This window comes from Petaurus breviceps, unplaced genomic scaffold, assembly GCF_028583685.1.
Source record: "Petaurus breviceps papuanus isolate PSGF00001 unplaced genomic scaffold, PetGlider_PUasm1.0 90808, whole genome shotgun sequence".
In the NCBI taxonomy this organism is placed as follows: Eukaryota; Metazoa; Chordata; class Mammalia; order Diprotodontia; family Petauridae; genus Petaurus; species Petaurus breviceps.
The window spans coordinates 13,085,838-13,106,393 of NW_027187349.1; the positions used below are offsets into that span (position 1 = coordinate 13,085,838).

The 20,556-nt window shown below is 35.6% G+C and overlaps 1 protein-coding gene across 21 annotated transcripts in view; it reads left to right on the top strand.

Annotated features, from left to right (window-relative positions):
- AFDN (afadin, adherens junction formation factor) overlaps positions 1-20,556 on the top strand; it is a 183,421-nt gene that overhangs the window by 136,729 nt on the left and 26,136 nt on the right. For all 21 annotated transcript variants that reach the window (XM_069070432.1, XM_069070429.1, XM_069070434.1 and 18 more), the window contains 6 exons: positions 9,618-9,683; positions 9,862-9,935; positions 10,353-10,471; positions 13,967-14,161; positions 14,704-14,795; positions 15,141-15,326. In XM_069070432.1, coding sequence (XP_068926533.1) covers positions 9,618-9,683; positions 9,862-9,935; positions 10,353-10,471; positions 13,967-14,161; positions 14,704-14,795; positions 15,141-15,326 — 732 coding nt within the window. The remainder of the gene's footprint in view (positions 1-9,617; positions 9,684-9,861; positions 9,936-10,352; positions 10,472-13,966; positions 14,162-14,703; positions 14,796-15,140; positions 15,327-20,556) is intronic.

Sequence of the window (20,556 nt, forward strand, 5' to 3'; positions counted from 1 at the left end):
TGAGTTAATGCTATTTAGGCAGATGTTTCTTTCCTCAGGGCTTTTTGTTGATGTTGTACGGTGTTTTTTTATGTGTTTTAGTCTGATGTTTTTAAGCTGTTAGTCATATCCCACTCCTACACTCACTCATTAAATGCTACTGACATGTTCATAGAGTGGAGTTGCTCTACTGATACTCTTTTGTTCAGTACCCAAGAAAGACAACTAATACTTGGTAACAACCAAGACAGGAGTACTAGAAAAAAAGAAACCCTCTTTTCTTGTTGGCATTTTCTTTGTGGTGTTTTCTCACCAAAGCATTAGAGCAGGTAAGTTCTTTATAAGATGTTGCTGTTTCTTTTCCAGCTCTAGAGGAAAAGTAAGTAAGTGGCACACCTTGGTGGTTAATGAAGTTTTGTTCTGTGGTGTTTTTTTTTTAAACTTCATCTAATTTTCTTTGAAGCATATACTTGCAAGCTAAGTGATTCCTGCTGTTTTCTTTTACTTTATTTTAGAGATAGTGTAGATAGTGTTCGACTGAGAGTAAAACTAGCCCAGCCAATGACGTAGTTAGACTTGTGATGCCTATTAAGTCATCCAAATATTGGCTTAAATGTCTACATTTAGAAAACTATGTGTTAACATTCAAAGTTCTTCAAAAGTGAAGAGAGCCGGCTTAGGAGGGTAGTAGTGGGTTTATTCTCAGTAAAGTTCTTCAAGCAAAGGCTGGATGATTAAATACCAGGTATGATGTTGTAGCCAACAGTTTCTGTTGAAGTATAGGTTGGACTAGATCTCTGAAATTTCTTTTAACTCTGAACTCTACTGTATGAAATCTGCTGTACCTTATTGTAACTTCAAAGTCTAGATTATTCATCTGTTAAGAATTTGTGAAGCATTTTCTTCACAAGGCTGTTGAGGGACTCAAATTTTATATGTAAAGCAGTTGGAGATTTTAATATGCTATATCAATGGCAGTTCTTATTATTGTTACCAACACTTGCTTGGTAAATTCTTCCCCAGAAATTAATAGTTGGTATGAAGAAAAATGTGTTGATGACAATCATTTGAAAGTATTATTCCTTTATTAAGATACTCGCAACCTATTTTTCAGTCATAAAGTCCAAAATGATGCATTTTAAAATGTGCAACTTATTCATCTAACATTTGGATCAATTAAAAATAAGATTGAATGGATATTGTGAAAAAGTTTATTATCTAAAGGTCTTCTATGAGACGTTATTGAGATTTGACATTTAAACAATTTGCCTTTTGAAAACTTGCGAGTATATTGTCATTTTATTGTCTGATGCTACCTCTTGATTTCAATCCTAAAATCTCAAAAAATACTTCAGTAGAACACATAATCTCATAGGTCCTATCTTGCTTTGTCAGTGACCTCAGTAAAGGAGCTATATGTAATTTTTTTTTTTTTTGGTGTCCATGGAACAATCAAACTGATACTAGTTTGGAGAGACCCATTGATAATGTTAGTTACAAGATAGTGATTTTTTTTTTGATTGTAGAACCTCTTGAAGACCAGCCAACTAGTAAGTGAATTAGAGGATTTACAATCTGTGTCAGTAAAGGGAGTTCTCATCAGTATTGCCTCTTATGGAATACTGATTTTAAAGAAAAACTGTTTTTACCCTTTCCAGAAGTAAAATAGTATAAACATTTTGTCTGTATCAACTTTCAGGTGTCCATATTCAGAAAACAGAGCTTGGGTCATTATAAGATCAAACCGATGTAGGTATAGATATATATTGCTATATGAATTTCATCAAACTCTATGTAAAGGTATATTTCTGATAATGGATTTGTTTGATCACAGCATCACAAGTTTGTTCATTATTTCTCTGTGGTAGGTAGAGTATTGATATAGTTAAGCTAGACCATTGATTCTTAATTTGTGGTCCATGAACTTTAAAATACACACATATACATATATATATGCTTTAACAATATATGTGTTTATTATGTATATTTTATACATACATACATACAACTATACTTCAGTATCATTTGATTGCTTTGTAACCCTATGTATCTTATGCATTTAAAATATTATTCTGAGAACAAGTTCATAAGTTTTACGGGATTGCCAGAAGGGAGGGATCCATGACAAACAAAAGGGTTAATTAAGAACCTTCCATATAGATGTTAACTAAAGAGTAGAATCCCAGAGTTTTGTCTTCCATAGAACACGCTGGAGGAAGGACTTTGATTATTCTAATTTAATATTTTAAAATCTTTATTTGAACAATAAGCTACTAGTAAACATTCAGAACATTTTTTTTATTGATGTGTGGTAATTCAGGATAAATGGCAATTTTTTTTATATGTTTTGTTCTTAAGTATTCTAAAGGCAAGTTGTTAGAGCATGGATAATTTTACCTTGAGATAAAGTTAGTATAAAATCTCATAAAAGGGAAATTATTTTTTGAAGAGATTGGGAAGGGAGGAAGTTTATTTTTACATTTAAATAAATGCCCATTCAAATAAGTGATGCTAAATATGAACCAAAAAAATCATTGGGTATCATATATTAGACATGATGGTACATTCAACAGTTAGTTTTCCTGATGATTCAGGTTATGTAAGATGGTATAGGTGTTGAAGAATACCATTTATATGTTGTACTTTTTTTTTAAAGCCTATTGAGGCATCTTTATGAACAATTCTGAGTTTTTTCTCATTTTACTTAATGCATACTATGTGCCACACACTGTGCTAAGCACTATTACCAATATTTCATTTGGTCCTCACAACAACCTTGGGAGACAGGCATTGTTAATTATCCTCTATTTAAAGTTGAGGAAATTGAGACAGTAGTGATAGACCCAGGGTCACGTAGCAACTAAGTATCTGAAGCTGGATTTAAACAAGCCTTCCTGATTCTTTGCCTCATGCTCCACCCACTGTGCCACCTAGCTGTCTTTAATTACTTTTTAATTCCCATTCTATAAGAAATTAATATTTTTCAAAATTCTTTGATAGAATTTCTTTCAGATTAAATTTATTAAACTTGACACTTACTAGGTCTTGTTCATATACTGGAATGCTTAGGTTAAAATGATGGTTTTTGGCAGATTTGCGTTCAAGATATGTAGTAGGTTAAATTGACAATGGTGTTTGTGTCTGTATTTAATATAGCTGTATCATCTGTGCCTCAGGACAAGTCATTTTAACCTCTCGGTGTTAGAGGCAGCTGATGAAGCAGTGGATGGAACACTAGAATCTAGAAATCAAGAAGACCAGATCTCAGACACTGTAGCTGGGTGACCCTGGGTGACCCCTGGACAAGTCAGTCACTCTCTTTTTGCCTCAGATGTAAAAATTGGTATTATAAGAGTACTTTTCTCATAGGAATATTGTGAGAATCAAGTGAGATAATTATGAATGCCTAGACATTAGCCCACCGATGGGTCACCCTGCTTCAAGTCTCTTCCTACTTCAGTACATCTTTCCCATAGCAATCAAATTGATCTTCCTAAAGTGTAGAACTATGTCAACTCTCAGTCAACTCCAGTGACTCCAGGATCAAATATATAATTTGGCATCAAAGCCCTTCATTACTTGGGGCCCTCAAAAGTGCTGTCTTCTTAGATATTATTTTCCCCTTCCCCAGAGCTTTCAAGGAGCTCACAGACATAGATAAGACAGCATACAAACAAGTGAGGGTGTTCCAGCACTAGCTCTTGCTCTTGCTCACTTGCTGTATCTCTCAAAATAACTAATATATACACTAATTAATAATACAGCAATTCATATCTTAACATATTTAATAATATAATTACTTGGTAGTTTCAGTGGGAAGACACTTAAATTTAAGGAAGGCTGAGAAAGGATTCTTGCAAAAGGTGGGACTTTAGCTGAGGCTTAAAGGAAGCCAAAGAAACTAAGAGGCAGAAATGAAGATGAAGAGAATTCCAGAAATGGAATTCATCTAATGAAAATGCTCAGAGTTGGTAGTTTCATTTTCAAGGAGACAAATGTCATTGGATCACAGGGTGTATTGGAGTGTAGGTTGTAAGAAGACTGATGGATAGGGGGCGGGGAGGGAGTGCATATGCAGTATTTTGTGGAAAACCTTGGCTGCCAGACCGAGGACTTGGGGGGGGGGGTTGTTGTTGTTGTGTGTGTATACAATATATAGTTTTGCATAATATCAACATATTTTATTTTTTATTGCCATAATAATTCAGGCTTCTTCTCTGGTACTTAGAGAGGTCCAAAAAAATTTTACATGGATTTTCCAGATTGAGGGGGTGCCAATGCCCCTAACCTGTGTGATGTAAAAGGGATAACCTTATACAGGGAAAACAGAAGAATGAGTCATAGTGGCAAGGAAAGCCCAGGAGAGAGAGAGAGAAATTCATATCATACCATTTATCTTTGACAAGTACCTTAGATGGATACAACAAAGCAAGGTAAAGGGCATTTGTGAAACTACTAGTGTAGTTTATTTAGTGAAATCTGTGAAAAATGCAGGTCCTCTTCAGAAATAATATTGTATGATGAATCAAAGGAACAACATGATCACTAACTCGAGGGATTTATTAACTGACTAGCAGTATCAGTCACTCAAGATACAATACAAAGAATACTTTCAGGGAGCATGCGTTCTATTGGGGAACATAAATATATACAGAACATAGATATACTTACACAAAATAAATGCAAGGGAGTTAAACACAAGGCCGGTAGAGGGGAGACTACTTGGCAGTGTGGGGAATCAAGGTGGTGCTTGAACTTCATCTTGAAGAAACTGGAGAATTCTATGATATGAAAGGAGAAAAAAGTAAATGTTTATTGACTGATTGAGTTGGGAGTACATTCCAGGCATGAGGAACAGCTATGTTGAGATGGGAAATTGATTGTCACCTATGAGTAAGAAAGAGAAGGCTTCTTTGGGCCCCCTGTAGAGTTGAATGCTGAAGGGAAAGATCAATTAGGACTTGGTTGTGAAGGGTTTTAAAAACCAAAGATATTTGTATTTTTAAGCTTTAAAACTGCACTAAGACTTTGGAATATTCTGTACTTCTTCCTAGAGACCATATGGAGCCAGTGGAGTTTATTAACAGGGAAGTATTATGGTCAGAATTGTGCTTAAGTAAAATCAGTTTTGTAACTGGAACATGGAGTGGAATAGGGAGCAGAGAGACTTATTAGGAGATCTTTGTAATATTCTAGGTGAAAAGTGGTCAGTGCGTGGTAGTTATATGAGTAAAGAGAAAGGGTTTGATGTAAAAGATATTGGCAAAGTACAAATTGCAAGGTTTGGCAAGAGATGGCATATTTGGCATGGATAAGAAATGTAAGTAGAGTTCAGGACAATACTTAGAATTTCATTGGTCTAGGGAACTGCCTTATAAGGAAACTCATTTCAGATTGGCACCCTTTTCTATCATTTTAAAAGTTTCTTGGGGGTACTAAGAGGTTAAATTAATTGTCCAGGGTCACACGGTTGGTCAGTATGTGTCGAAGTGTGAGGTCTTCTTGTGTCTAAGGACAGCTCTCTAACTACAGTACCATACTGCCTCTTAAGTTAGAGCTAATTGCAGTCCCACTCTTAACAGTGAGTGAATGGCACAAAATTCCCCTTCTGTGTTGATGTGCTGGAAATTCTGCGTACAAAAGAATCACTCCCTGGTACCACTTGTGAGAGGCCCCAAATCCTTCTGATCCTGTCAGTCCATTGGTAGTTAGAGTGGCCCATGAGGCTCTGGGACAGCATATCTAAAATTTGAGTTGCTTGAGAATTTTGCCCAAGGCATGTGGTAAACTCCTAAGGCTGAATACTGGCACAGTGCTGATAGCTGACAAGTACCAAAAGGGAAAAATTTTTTAAAAACTTTGAAGAGCATAACTAATTATCTAAATTGCCTATGACTCGAGTAGCTATGGAGAATGTGCTTTATAGATGTAACTACATTGCCAGTGATGCATGCAAGAAATTTCAGAAAAGCTATCATTAGATGGTATGATCAGAAAAAAATATGTAATATCTTTTATTTTAATTTTATTTTAAATTTATTTTAATTTTACCAGTCATGTAATAGGAAGAGGGAATAATTGATAGATGTCTACCAGTGTCCATGGAATATTAAAAGACTTAGAAGAAATCTGTCATATAGGCATTAAGTCTGTAGAGGATTTATGCCAGGGTATAGACAAGAAGCTGTATATAGACAAGAACTGTATTAAGCTATAGATGCCATCTGTACCAATAAACATGGATCATGCAAAATAAGGAAATGCTTCTCAGTACTGACCATAACTAATGATCAAAATTTATGGTTTTCAGTAAGTCAAGAGAAAAGGAGTAGAAGAGGAAAATACATTTAATCCCTTAATAATGTTTTAAAATGTAATAAAATACACAGATACTGTGTTTAACACAGTGACATAAATGTCATGATTTCTATGACTTTGCCACGTCCTTGTAAAAGTACTTTGTCTAAAACTTCTATATTGACTAGATTTCTGACATTATTTATGTAATTTATAAGTTAAATTGTGTAATTGCCTAGTTCTGGGAAATTACCAGTCCCTTTGTTTATAATTTAATACAAATTTTATCCTGAGATCTTGTCTAAATCGAAAAGTACATATAATGGAAATTTTGAAGTTGTCCTTTGTAGTTATCTCTAAACTCAGAAATCAGTTCAGAGGTTTGGGAGGTTTAATTGTACTCTAATTACTTATTCCTTTGCAAGCAACCACTTATTAAGTTAAATGCTTTATTGCTTGAGTGAGTCTGATCTCATCAACGTGGGTACTCCGCATCATTGCAGATCTCTACCTATTTCTTTCATCCTTCATGATTTTCATCCTTATTCTCCAAAGAAATTATAATTTAAAGGTTTTCTTTTATGAATGTAGAAAATGAATGGAAACTAAGAAAAATGTTGTACTTGTGCTTGTGAATTTGCTATCTTATCAGGAGCATATAACAGGTCTTTACCTATTCTGAGATTCTATAAATGTACATTAATAACTATAATAGAAAATGATACATATGCATAAAATAAGGACAAAGTGCTGTTTTAGCTCTTGGGGAAAAGGAAGAAAATCTTTCAATTTCATTTGACTGCAAAGATGGTCTAAAAACTGGATCTACTCACTGGGTAATTGCTGTGGTTTAAGCCTGAAGGTTAGGAATCACTTCTCCATGTTGAGTGATATGAGTAAATTCAGTTTTCGGTAATACTGATCTAAATCACTGGTAATTTAGAGTCACAAAATCTGTTATTATATTTAAATTTCAAGATCCGAAATGAAACAGACACTTGCAATTACTGAAAATAATTGAATATTCTATTATTTTTATTTTAATAAATGTCAATATAAGACTCAATTTTAAGTAAAGCACCTCTTATTTGTTTCAAAAATATGTGGCATAATTGGTCTATAACAGTCTTTTAAATTTCACGTGTTCTGTGATACGAATATGGGAAGGTTTACTTTAGAATGTTTCTCCTATTCATTATAACATGAATTTATTATTTAAATTAAATTTATGTTTCCTTTTTAAAAATTCTGTAAGAATTTTGTAGCACAGCCTTTGAAGTAATTGTAATGTGCCTAAGGAATAACAGGAGCATCCACCCTTCGTGCTCTTGACAGATATCTGTTGAGCATTTGTGTGCCGTGACTCATGTATAGGAGTTTATTTGTAGGTTGTAGCTGCCACATATAATATAGATGTGATCATTTATAACTCAGATGAAATTAATTATATTATTAATATGAAAGTTCTTAATTCGAATTTATATAATGCCAATAGCCTGGTGACTCCTGTCAAAAAGCATCTAGTCAGCTATAGAGAGATTGTAGTGTGACTCAGTGGAGGGAGAACATACAAGAACTTAAGCATAGCTCTTTGAAATATTGAAGTCTGTATGTTTACATACATGTATATGTATGTGGGGAGGGGCAGTGGATAGAGTGCCAGGCCTGGAGTCAGGAAGACCTGAGTTCAGATCCAGCCTCAAATACTTACTAGCTGTGTGACCCTAGGCAAGTCACTTAACCCACTTTGCCCCAATTCCTCATCTATAAAATGAGCTGGAGAAGTAAATAACAAAACACTCCATTATCTTTCTCAAGAAAACCCCAAATGTGGTCATGCTGGTCTGACTAAAATGACTGAATGACAACAAACATATAACATCTTTTTCTACCATAAGATTAAAGATTTAGAGGTAGAAAGGATCTTTAAAGTCAGCTAGTCTGCCACTCTTTTTTTTTTTAAACCAAATGAAGAAACTGGCTCAGTGAGGTTTAGTGACTTTGGCTTTAGAAATATGCATATTTACATATGACTAACTTTCTGGATAAGTGTGAACTGGTCTTTGTTTTTCCTGTTAGCTGCATAGGATTCAATAAATGGAAGTCTGAAAACAAACTAGATTACTATATAAGTGGTTTTAATAAATAATATGAAATTGTTATTTGCCATGAAAGTGGAATTTTATGGATTATGTAAAAGTTATGTTAATCAGAAGAACATAATGAGTACCCACATTTATCTCCCTGTATTTCTTTATTTGCGCAAAAGACAATTGAATCTTAGCATGCTTGTTCTGGTAAATGTTTAACAACTGACTAAAGCATGTGCATAGGATATTCTTTAAGTTTAATCTGCAGTATTAACATTTTTTCCATCACATTTAGTCTGAACAATCAACAAAACAATAAATCTTTGTAGCTGTTTTCTGATTTCCAAGTTGTGAATAAATGTTCATCCTGACAGTATAACAATTTATTCTCCCTAGCCTTTATGAACTGGCTTTGGACTATAGCTCTGAATATTTGTAGCTGGGTACTAGTTGTGTGCTGTATTTCAGGGGATATAATTATTTTCTTACTAAATTCCACATGCTTGTTTTAGTTCATACTGATACACAGAAAAAAGTAGTACCTATCCTCAAGTAACTTTTGTTTAGCTGGTAAAACATCTTATAACTTGTATAAGTATATAAAATACATAAACGAGATACTTTTGTAGGAGAAAGGAGAACATTAGCAGTTGTAGGAGATTAGGATAACCCTGCACAATAGTAATACAAGTGAAGGTATTTTCAGGTTAAATAATTAAAAAGGAGATTCATATATACTTCATAGTTTCTAAATATCTTCCTGGAATCATAATAGCTTTCATTTCTTCAACTCATCTTCAATACTGTACAGTTTACAAATTATTTTGCTCACAGTAACCCTTTGGATTACATTGTAGAAGTAGTATCTAAATTTTAACAGTGAGAAAACTGAAGTTCTTAGAGGTCACAAAGTCGTTATTAATTGGCAGTGTTGTGATTCATAGATAGGCCATTGGCCCCTAGACCCTGTGTTTTTTCCACTATTGAACATTTCAGAGCATTTTTTAAATTGTCAACATTATTAATTGACCTATATTTAAAGTGTTGCTGCTCAGTTTTAAAATGTTAGATAGAAAGATTTTGTGCCTGCTACTTATTTTGGTTTTGCAGAGTAAGGATTTTTATGCTATGGAAAGAAGACTTTTATTTCAAATCTTCATTTAACATTTAGAAGCTTTAGATTTTAAGTATTCTAAATCTACTTCTAAACATAACATTTTTAAACACACTGTATATTGTCTCTTTCCATAGGGCGCGGGTCAAGATAAGCTTGGAATTTATGTGAAGTCTGTTGTAAAAGGAGGTGCTGCAGATGTGGTTAGTAAAATTTTTAATTTAGAAAATTTCCAGGATGTTAGAAGTTTTCCTAATTAAAAACACGTTATTTGGAACTATTTATCAAATGTAGTTGCCATTTGCATAGTTGTTTGAAACATTAAATAAGATTTTCACTTTCCTTCCCTCTTTTCCTGACTTTTCTAAAACTTGCAAATAGGATGGGCGTCTGGCTGCAGGTGATCAACTGCTTAGTGTGGATGGGCGGAGTTTAGTAGGACTGTCCCAAGAAAGGTATTACTTTTTTTTTAATTTATTATTAACTTTGACATTTTGCACAAAAGTATGTTCATGAGACCATTCTTGAAGGTATTCTTTGTAGTATTCTGTATCCTTAATTTAATGTTTCTAATATAATAGACTCTTCTAAATAATTAGAAATGTATTTTTGAAGCTGGCATAGTTTCCTTGAAGTAAAAAAATCTAGTTAATCAAATTATAAGCAAATTTTTAATGGTAGCCCATTCTTTCATAATTCACTTTGAAAAAAAGAATGAGTAATTGGCTATTCATATGAGCAAAAAGCATAAGGAATCACTTGGGAAAAGTAGATGTACCTGTTTAGTACTTCTGTTAGCCATTGGGCATATTCTTCAGATATCACAGTATTGACAGATTTTAAGTTTTTCCACTTCCATTGTTCTCATCCAGAGCAGCAGAGCTCATGACAAGAACAGGTTCTGTGGTGACATTAGAAGTTGCAAAACAAGGAGCAATTTACCACGGCCTGGCCACTCTGCTCAACCAGCCTTCTCCCATGATGCAAAGAGGTGAGAATTAGTCATGGAAAATGGTATGTGTTTTCCATTGTATGTGATGTTTCCTTGGAATAAGTGTAGATGGTTTTTAAAAAATAGGCTTTTATCCAATTGTTCATTAGATCGTTTTACGTGTTCTTGTCAGACTGGATTATTTGCTATACCTTGTGCATGCCCTGCAGTTTTCCTGCAGTTACCCTGCAGTTACCTTTCTCACACAGTCATTCTTTGAGCGCTTCAGTTCCCTATCTCAGTTGAGATCTTACCCCTTAAATGTCCACACAAGTACCACCTCTTCTGCAAAGACTTCCTGATCTTCTGGTTTGTAATGCTCTCTTGTTCTTTTGACCTTTGCCATTCATGTACATAATAATTCCTGGAGAGAGGATATCCAGCATAGAATCCAAATGGAATAGGGAATGCCTTTAGATGGTGAGTCTGTTCTAGGTAACACTGAGGAGAAGCTTCATAACACTATGTAAAAGCCTCTTAGAAATTCACAACTATTCAAGAGTTTGGGTCAATAGTTCTACACAGGAAAAGCAAGTAGATGAAGAATACCTACTATCATATTATGATACGCAGTTGGAGGATAATTTGCAGAGCTAGACAGTCTGTATAGTTTACATACTCGTGTACACATACATTGGACAGATACCATAAATGAATGACTTGGGTTCAGAATTAGGTCAGATTTGAATTCAGGCCTTCCTGACTCTAGGCCGGCACTCTCTCCACTCCACCTCCTAGCTGCCCTGGTTGTTCCGTCGTTTTTCAGTCCTGTCCAACTCTTCATAACTATTTGGGAGTTTTCTACATTCATTTCATTTCAGACTCTGAAAGAATTTACAGACATGACCTGAATTACTAACAGTAATGTTTAAGGAATTGTGTAAATTGGAAGAGGTATCAGATGACTGGAGACATGCAAATAATCAGAATCTCCAAGAGTCCATAAACAAAAAACCAGTAAATGGTATATAGATCACCTGCTTTGCAGGTGGCATTATATGAGGGATTAGGAAAGAACATGGTGATGATTGATAGTTAATAGGACTCATTAAGAACATGTCATGCCAAATGTACCTCTCTATTTCCTTTTTGGGATAGTTATCAGGGAAATGCCCTGGATATTGTCTCCAAACCCACATATCCCATCAGTTGCATAGGTAGTCATGGAAAGACTTGGCTCTTTCTTTCTCTTTCCCTTCATTCCCCTGCCCCCTTCTCTTCAGCTCTTTTTCATTCCCATTGCAACCAACCTTCTTCAAGATATTTTCCTTCCCAATTAGACTGTTATAATAGCCTCCTTATGATTCTTCCTGCCTCTTGTCTAACTCTTCCCTAGTCTATTTCCCACATTTTTCTTGTTATCTTAATACCCAGGTTTCTCCACATTTCAAAATGTTCAATTCTTCACCCTGTCATTCAAGGTTCAGTTCATCACTTTCTACTATTTGTGCAGCCTACTATTCCCCTTAATGTGATCTATGAATCCAATCTCAGTACTGTCCATTTTGTGTTCTCAAACTACTGTACTTAGTTTAGAGCTCCATTCCCACTTTCAACATTTCCATTTGTTTAGATTTCCTAGGCTTCCTTCAGATATTACAGTGTCTATGAAGCCTTTCCTCTATACCCATGTGAAGGTTATTGCTAGCTCCTCAAATTTTTGAATAGCAGTTTGTTTTGGTTTCTTCAAATTTTTGAAAGACTGCCATGTGGAAAGAGCGATTACACTTCTTCTGTATATTTTTAGGTGGGCATAATTAGAACCAGCAAGTAGAAATTATGAGGAAGTATTTTCTGTTGCTTAAAGCTGTCTGTAAGGAAATATTTTCTGTTGCTTTAAGCCGTCCAAAAGTATAATAAGCTATCTTATAAAGTAGTATTATTTAATTAAACAGCCGTATTAGCCTTTTTATTCACATAGCTTTTCTGAGAGGCTTAGTGGGAAAAATGCTGGAGTTAGAGTCAGACTACCTGGCTTTGAATAATTAATCAATTAGGTGCTTATTAAGCACCTACATGTGTCAAGTACTAGGAATACAAAGGCAAAAATGAAACAATATGTGCCCTTAAGAATCTTACATTCTTTTGAGGGAAACTGGCTAAATAGAAAAGGGAAGGAAATTGCTTTTAGATCATTGTAATATTAGGGCATCTATAATGTTTCTCTCAGACAAGCTCCAAGATGTATCAGTGCCTAGGTGTCTGATACCAAGGGAATCTTGGCATATGCAGATACAGTTTTGATCCTAAAGAATCAGGTTTCCTATCTGTTTCTGCCCCAATATTGGAGCAAAATTTCCAAGAAAATATCCCAAACAAAGTTCTTGTGGCATTTATCATCTATCAGGTTCGTCACTCGTGATAATAAGATCCTTTTCTATAGACTTATTGACAATAGGAATATCAGGTAGAAGGCAACTTCTATTTCCTCCACCATGGAAACTCTTTACAATGAAAGCACTCACAGGTATGGGTATACATGAATAATTCTAGGGTAAACCATAGCTGATTCCATTTTACTCTTAGTCTTCCAGTTTGAGGGCAGACCCTATATGTGGACCTGTGATGCTCTTGGGGCTCAGAACTCTCAGACTTGGGCCATTCACTCAAACTTTTCAGAACTCCAGCTTGCTCATCTCAGTGGTTTTATATAACTACAGCATGAGGTCTATAGGAAGAAAAGGCTGCATGCCTTAAAATGTGAATATATATGTGTGAATTATTATTTTTCTCAACCCCAGAACATACCATATCTCAGTTGAATTAAGGATAAAAAGATTTTTGTTCATTCGTTTGGAATCCTTTCTTTTTGAGGGCATGTAGTTATGGGAGTTACACCTTTTGCTGAACCATTTTTTCAGACTTTCAAAATTTACTTTCCTAAAATTTTAAATTAAATGTCTGACTATGCCTTATGTTCCATTTGACTGTCTAGAAAAATGACTTTATTCTAAGTGACAACAGATAAAATGATTGTCAGCATTTTTTAAAACTTTGTTGAGGCTATTGAAAGATTCTATATTCTATGTGAAAAGCCAGAGAGAAAACTCGGTATAGTAGAGGGCTTACTTTGGGTACAGAAAGACCTGGTGTCAAACCCAGTTACACCAGCTTTACAATAGACTGTCACACTCCAGTTCTTTAGGCATCTCTCTTAAGAATATAACTTAAAAGTTCCTTATCTACTTTAGTGGAAGGAGTTTCCACAGTGAGATTTCCCCATGCCATTGAAGTCTAACCCCTCTAGGTTTAGATTCCTAATGGTCCCCACCCTCCAATGGAAGCTCTGTTTAGCTGCGTTAGTCAGCATAACTATCTTTTTTCAACAGCCTAAACCTACCCTGCCTCCCCCAATTTTTTTTTAACTAGTTGAAAAAATGATTTCCCTTTTCAGAAGCTAAGAAAAATTTTTTATGTGGAATCATGCAAAACATTTTAAGGAGAATCTTTAAGATAAAAAGGAAAGATTGCTATTTAAATGCCTTTTTTTGTTAGTTTCAGATCGACGAGGCTCAGGTAAACCCCGACCAAAGAGTGAAGGTTTTGAGCTATATAATAATTCAGCACAAAATGGATCACCTGAAAGTCCTCAGCTGCCTTGGACAGAGTATAGTGAACCAAAGAAGCTCCCAGGAGATGACAGGCTAATGAAGAACAGAGCTGATCACCGGTCTAGCCCTAATGTAGCAAGTAAGACAAATTAAGCTTGTTTTTTTAACTCCATCTAGGAATTCAGTGTTTGTTCTTTTGTGTGCTTATACATAAATATAGGTCAAAATAATGTTTTAAAGTATGTAAATTAAATTGGAAATATTACATGGATAGCTCTACCCTGAAAAATTTGCCAGAAATACATTAAAGTTATGTGGAACTTTGATTAGAGGGTTAATGCTCCATGTAGGAAAGAACCAAAGGAGTCATGGTTTGGAATAAACTTTGAGGACCCTTCCAAAAGTTTATGTTGTCATTATGAAGTGCCTACCTTATAGCACCAGTGTCAGTGCTATGGACATCTGCTTAAGTGGAATTTAGGCCTATGTCAGCATTTCAAGTTATGTGTTGTCATTCTTCATAAGATTGATTGGCTGCCTGGCTTTCGACAGTCCTAATGATATTGCATTCAACCTGTACTCCCTTCTTTATGAGTCCCTATTAACAGTTTGCTTATTGAATATGAAGATTTAAATGTATGAATATATTGAGACTCTCTTTTTTCTAACTACCCCCAACAGATCAACCTCCTAGTCCTGGAGGGAAAAATACATATGCCACTGGAACATCAGCTAAGATAACATCTGTTTCTACGGGAAATCTCTGTACAGAGGTCAGAAGGAAGAAGTCAAACAATATCTCTTATTCTTAAATTTGGTTGGGAATACTGATTGCTAGTTGTCAAGCAATTTTTTAAAATTATAATTTAATATTAAGTATCATTATTTACATAGTATTTTTCTATAATCAAATGACTATCAAATTTTGAGCACTTTGATCTTTAGCTTTAAAATTTTAAATTTTAGGATTCCATGCTGTAATGTTAAGGTAAATTTTATTGTTCTGAGATATTTTCATATCTCTAGGATGAAAAATGTTTCTAAAGATAATTAGAAAAATCTTCTTTGTGAAAATGGCTACATGTATACTTTTGCTTTATGTTTTGTGCTTTTTACAGGAGCAGACCCCACCACCAAGACCTGAAGCTTATCCTATCCCAACTCAAACATATACCAGAGAGTACTTTACATTCCCAGCTTCTAAATCACAGGATCGTATGGTTCCTGTTCAGAATCAGTGGGCCAATTATGATGAAAAACAACAGATCCAGACAGATAATAATCATTCCAGTGTCATAATTCAGGTTGGAAATGAATTATTCAACTAACTTTCTAGAGCTTATTTTGCTGTAAGATATTTTAGGACTTGCAAATAGGTTGGTAAAAAACTTTAATTTGTTTTTTGGTGATATGAAACATAATCCTAGCGATAAAGTGTATTGGGGAAATTTTTTTAAAAGCAAAATCAGTTATTTACCTGATAGTATTAAATACTATATGGGATATAACAAACCTGTCAAGTTTGCAAAGCATTTTACACTCATTATCTCACCTGATTCTTCCAACAGATTTTTCAACATATCCAGTTAGAATAATGTATTTAGTATTAGCTCCAGTTTAGAGTTGAAGTAGCTATAGCTCAAAGATGTTCTTCATGACGTCTGTGTATGTCGCTTGTGACTGTCAGAAGGAGATTTGTAAGCCTACATTTCTCTTGATTCCACTCATAAAATGCTTTGCTTTTATTGCTTTCTTTTGTTTTTACACCTTCATTTCTGAATATATCCTTCCTTGTCCCAGCAAGCCATCCCTTGTAACCAAAAATAAAACAGAAAGAAAGAATAAGGAATACATTCACCAAGTCTGCCAAGCCCAACTTTATTATACCAAACTGTAGTAAATTGTACCTTTTTGCTTGGCACAAAGTGTACTTCACTTAAATATTGAGTAAATAATAGGTAATCACTGTTAATATTTGAGAAGTAAAAATGTCACAAGCTTTAAATTTCCTTTTCAGAACTCTTACTTGTGTTCTTTTGAACACTGGGGTTCTACAGAGTATGGTTTAAGGAATGCTGCTCTACAGCAGAACAAAGTGAAATGAGAAATTGATTATTTATAGTATAATATATGACTAGCCAGCTAGTCTACTCTTTTCTTGAGAAATAGTTCAAATTACAACATACTAAGTAAGGATTCATCCACTTTTTGCCTGAAGACCTTCTGTGTAGTCTGTCATCTCTGAATTTTACCTATCTCTCAAAGTAGCCTAAGATTACACTCCTTTCTTGGCTGTAATCTCACACTGATGAGTCATATCAAACTTTATGTCAACAAAAAACTCTTTTTCAGACAAATTGTTATCTGGCCCTGCTTTCTCCATATTGTACTTAAGGAGGTGATCTTTTTTTTTTATCTTAAGAGTTAGGTTTCACATTTATCTTTAATAAAGTTTATTAGTTGTTTTTTTTTCCTCTGTTTTTGGAGGAGGAAACACAGGGCAGTTGGGGTTAAGTGACTTGCCCAGGGTCACATGGCTAGTAAGTGTTAAGTGTCTGAGGACAGATTTGAACACAGGTTCTCCTGACTCCAGGGCTGGTGCTCTATTCACTGTACCACCTAACTGCCCCCAGAGTTTATTAGATTTTAACCTATTACTCTATCCTTAATTTACTTGCATCATTCTCATATCTTTTCTCAATTTTTCCTCTATCACATCTATCTCTTTCTTTAACTTTTCTAGAAATTCTTGTTGGGCTTGTGTCAGATTTGCATTTTTCTTGAGACTTCAGTTGTAGCTGTTTTCACATTGTTGTCTTCTTCTGATTTTGTATCTTGGTCTTCCCTGCCACTGTACACTTTTTATGGTCAAATTCTTTTTTGTTTGCTCATTTTCCCAGCCTATTTCTTGACTTTGAACCTTATGTTAAAGTTGGGCTTTGCTCACCCAGGGGTGAGGTGATAATGTTTCAAGCTTCAGACTTTTTTTTTTTTTTTAGAATTAGAATATGTTTTATTCCTGTAGCCAGAAAACAAGACCTTCTAAGACTGGTATCCTTCGTACAGTGCCTATGTTATGTTTGAGTCAGGAAAAGAGGGGAGGGCCAAGCCCTCTGCCCATGTAAGAGCTGAACTGACCCTGGGTCAGTGTTGGGGGGAGAAGGGGAGGGTGGGGTAGGAGTCTGGGGCACAAAATCAGGGGCTGAGAAGCTGCCAAATAATAATCCCAAAGGAGAGAGGCCACTCCAAGAGGGCAGTTGAGAGAAGGAGAGGGATAATGGGAGAGCGTAGTTGGGGGTAATCCCAGAACTCCTTCAGGTAGCTGTGATGCTTCCTTTTGGCCCAGATGGTCAATTGGATGAAGCCCACAAGTGAGAGGAGAGCCACCAGGAGGCACTGGGTCATGATAGCAAACCCAAATCAGGACCATACCTCATATGTGTAATTGGGACGTGACACCAGCAGGAAGAGCCACGTGAGGAGTTCTTTGTCTGGGTCTTGGAACATGTTGGACACAGAGTCCTCAGAGCGATGTGAATGGAGAAATTACCTAGCTGGCAGAGCACAAAAATGCCAATATATCTTCCTCACAAGTGCCAGAAGTCCTTGATCTGTTCATCTCATTCTCTTGCTTAGTGAACTCCAGTGGTTTCCTATCACCCCAGGATCTAATACAAGCTCCTCTGCCATTTAAAGCCCTTGATAGTATGGTTCCTGTCTGCCTTTCCAACCTTTGTATACATTACTTCCCTTCATATACTCTATGATCCAGCCAAATTGGCCTTCTCAATGTTTCTTAGAAATGATACTCCATTTCTAGTCTCTGCCTTTGTATTGATCATCTGTTATGTCTGAAATGCACTCTGCCTCACCTTAGAATTCCTACTCTCCTGAAGAGCTTAGTTCAAGTGACATGTCATGTACATGAAGCCTTTCCTAATTCCTCCCCCACCCCCAGTTTCTAGTATATTTCCACCCAAAATTATCCAGCTTTTTGTATATATTTATATATGTATATACTGTCTTCCCTGATCGAATGTAAGTTTCTTAAAGGTAAGAACTGTTTAATTTCTGTATATCCTCAGTACCTAATAGAATGTCTGACACAAATGTTTTGCTTAAGTGTTTTGCTTTTGTTGATAGATTATCTGAATGTGACAAAACTCCAGGTATCACAAAATGTTGTCTTAAAGGCTTTTCAGGTTGGATATGGCGATTTATGACACAAGCCTGTAATCCCAGCTACCAGGGAGACTGAGGCTGTTGGGTACCATTGAGCTCAAGGTTCTGAGCTACAGTGATCTAAGACAATTCCAAAAGATTCATGATGGAAGCTTTCTAGAGAAAGAACTATGGAGTCTGAATGCAGATTGAAGCATACCATTTTTTCTTTTTGGTTTTTTACTCTCTTGTAGTTTTTCCTTTTTGTTCTCATTCTTTTTTTACAACATGACTAATGTGGAAATATGTTTTAATATGAGTTACATGTATAGCCTATTTCAGATTGCATGCTGTCTTGGGGAAGAGGGAAGGGAAAGATTAGGAAAAAATTGGAACTCAAAATCTTATCAAAGTGAATATCGAAAACTAAAAATATAATCTTTCTTTGAGGGGGGAAGGCAGGGCAGTTGAGGTTAAGTGACTAGCCCAAGGTCACACGGCTAGTAAGGGTTCAGTGTCTGAGGCTGGATTTGAACTCAGGTCCTCCTGACTCCAGGGCTGGTGTTCTATTCACTGTGCCACCTAGCTGCCCCTATAAAAAATTTTTTTAAAGAGTTCTGAGCTATAGTGGATTATGGCAGTCTGATTTCTGCACTTATTTCTGTATTAATGTGGTGAGCCTCTTGATGTGAGGGGCTCACCGAGTTCCCTAAAGAGGAACCTACTGACCTACATCAGGAAGAGCAGACCTAGATTTCTGTGCTAATTGAGAGTAGAATCAGTCCTATGAGAAGCCTATAAACTTCCAGCCTGGGAGAAATGGGGGTGGTCACCTCTTTTTAATCTCTGAGTGTTAATATTAAATGAAATAATATATAAAGCACTTTGCACATCTTAAAGCACTATATAAATCTAAATTATTCTTAATGGCAAATGAAGTATAAAATTGAGATTTGTGAGCTTGCCAACAAAATTATTCCATACACTCATAAAAAATGTCCAACAGAGATTACAATTTGAAGAGAGATGGGCTTTATTGAGGAGCTAACCCAGAGTAAAGCAGTTTCTAATTTAATTATGGTTTGTTTTATTACTTCAGTTCATCAGGGAAAATCTCATGAAACAGAATTCTACATTTTATACTCTTTGATGAAAAAGAAATCTAGTAAGGGTTATGGACAAGATTAGTGGAGATGTACAGAGTTGGGAAATTAATGGAGGTATGCAAGGTAGAGTCACTGAAGCCCAACAGCTGTGGAACAGGTGGATTGAGTTGTGCTGAGAAAAAGAGGTAAATTATTACCAGATTATTGATGATAGCAACTACTACAAGCACTTCTTTCATTGTGAAAAATGTATAGATTTCCCATAGGAAAGAAATTTCTTTCATATTTTCTTCAACTTGGCAAGACCTGTTCTACCCATAACCCTTTATGATAACATCAAGCTGTCTAGAACAACAGTAGAGAGTAGGCCTAAGTACTATCTGACCTAGAATTCTGATTCTTCCCTCTAGATGTAGAGGTCCTATAGATGATACGGTGATTGTACCAAATCCTGAGACATTTCAGACCTCCTAAATGAGGTCTACAATTAACTTAACGACCTGCTCGGGATATGTGGTTGGATGAACAACCTCTAGAGTTTGTTTTCAGTACTTATCTGAGGAAAATTACTGCAAAAGAATGATGGAATGGGCCCAAAATTGATGGGAGGAAGGTACAACAAGCTAGATCACATTTGGAGAATTGCTAAATCTTTATTTATTTTTCCTTTTTTTTTTTTTTTTTGAGGGCATTTGGGTTAAGTAACTTGCCCAAGGTCACACGGCTAGTTTTTTTGTGTTAAGTGTTTGAGGCCAGACTCGAACTCAGGTCCTCCTGACTCCGGGGCTGTCACTCTACTCACTGTGCCACCTAGCCTCCCCGAGCCTTGAACTTCTACCTGAAACAAAAACCATTGTTCTTTCATTGATACCATATGGTTAGCTGCAGAATTCAAAAGTCATGGTTTCCAAAGAATCAAAATAGTGGGTTATTCAAAGAGGTGGCTGTAGAAAATATAAATATATTTTGGTAATTTGCATATTACAAATGAAGAACTGCACAAAAGAAAGAACATAACAAAACAACATGGAATTGGAAAAGAGGTGGCCTCTCTTGTGGCAAGAATTAGGCATAACAAATAGATTGTCAAACCAGGTGCTGCACTGATACACACATAATGTATTAATCTAAAGGAAATCTTTCATCACATTTATGATAAGATTCTCCCCTTCTTTTTCCTCCAACTCCCCATGGATTTATGAGAGCATATGGACAAGAATTGCATGAAATGGGATATTGGGTGGCTTGTGATTTGTACCATTGGGAA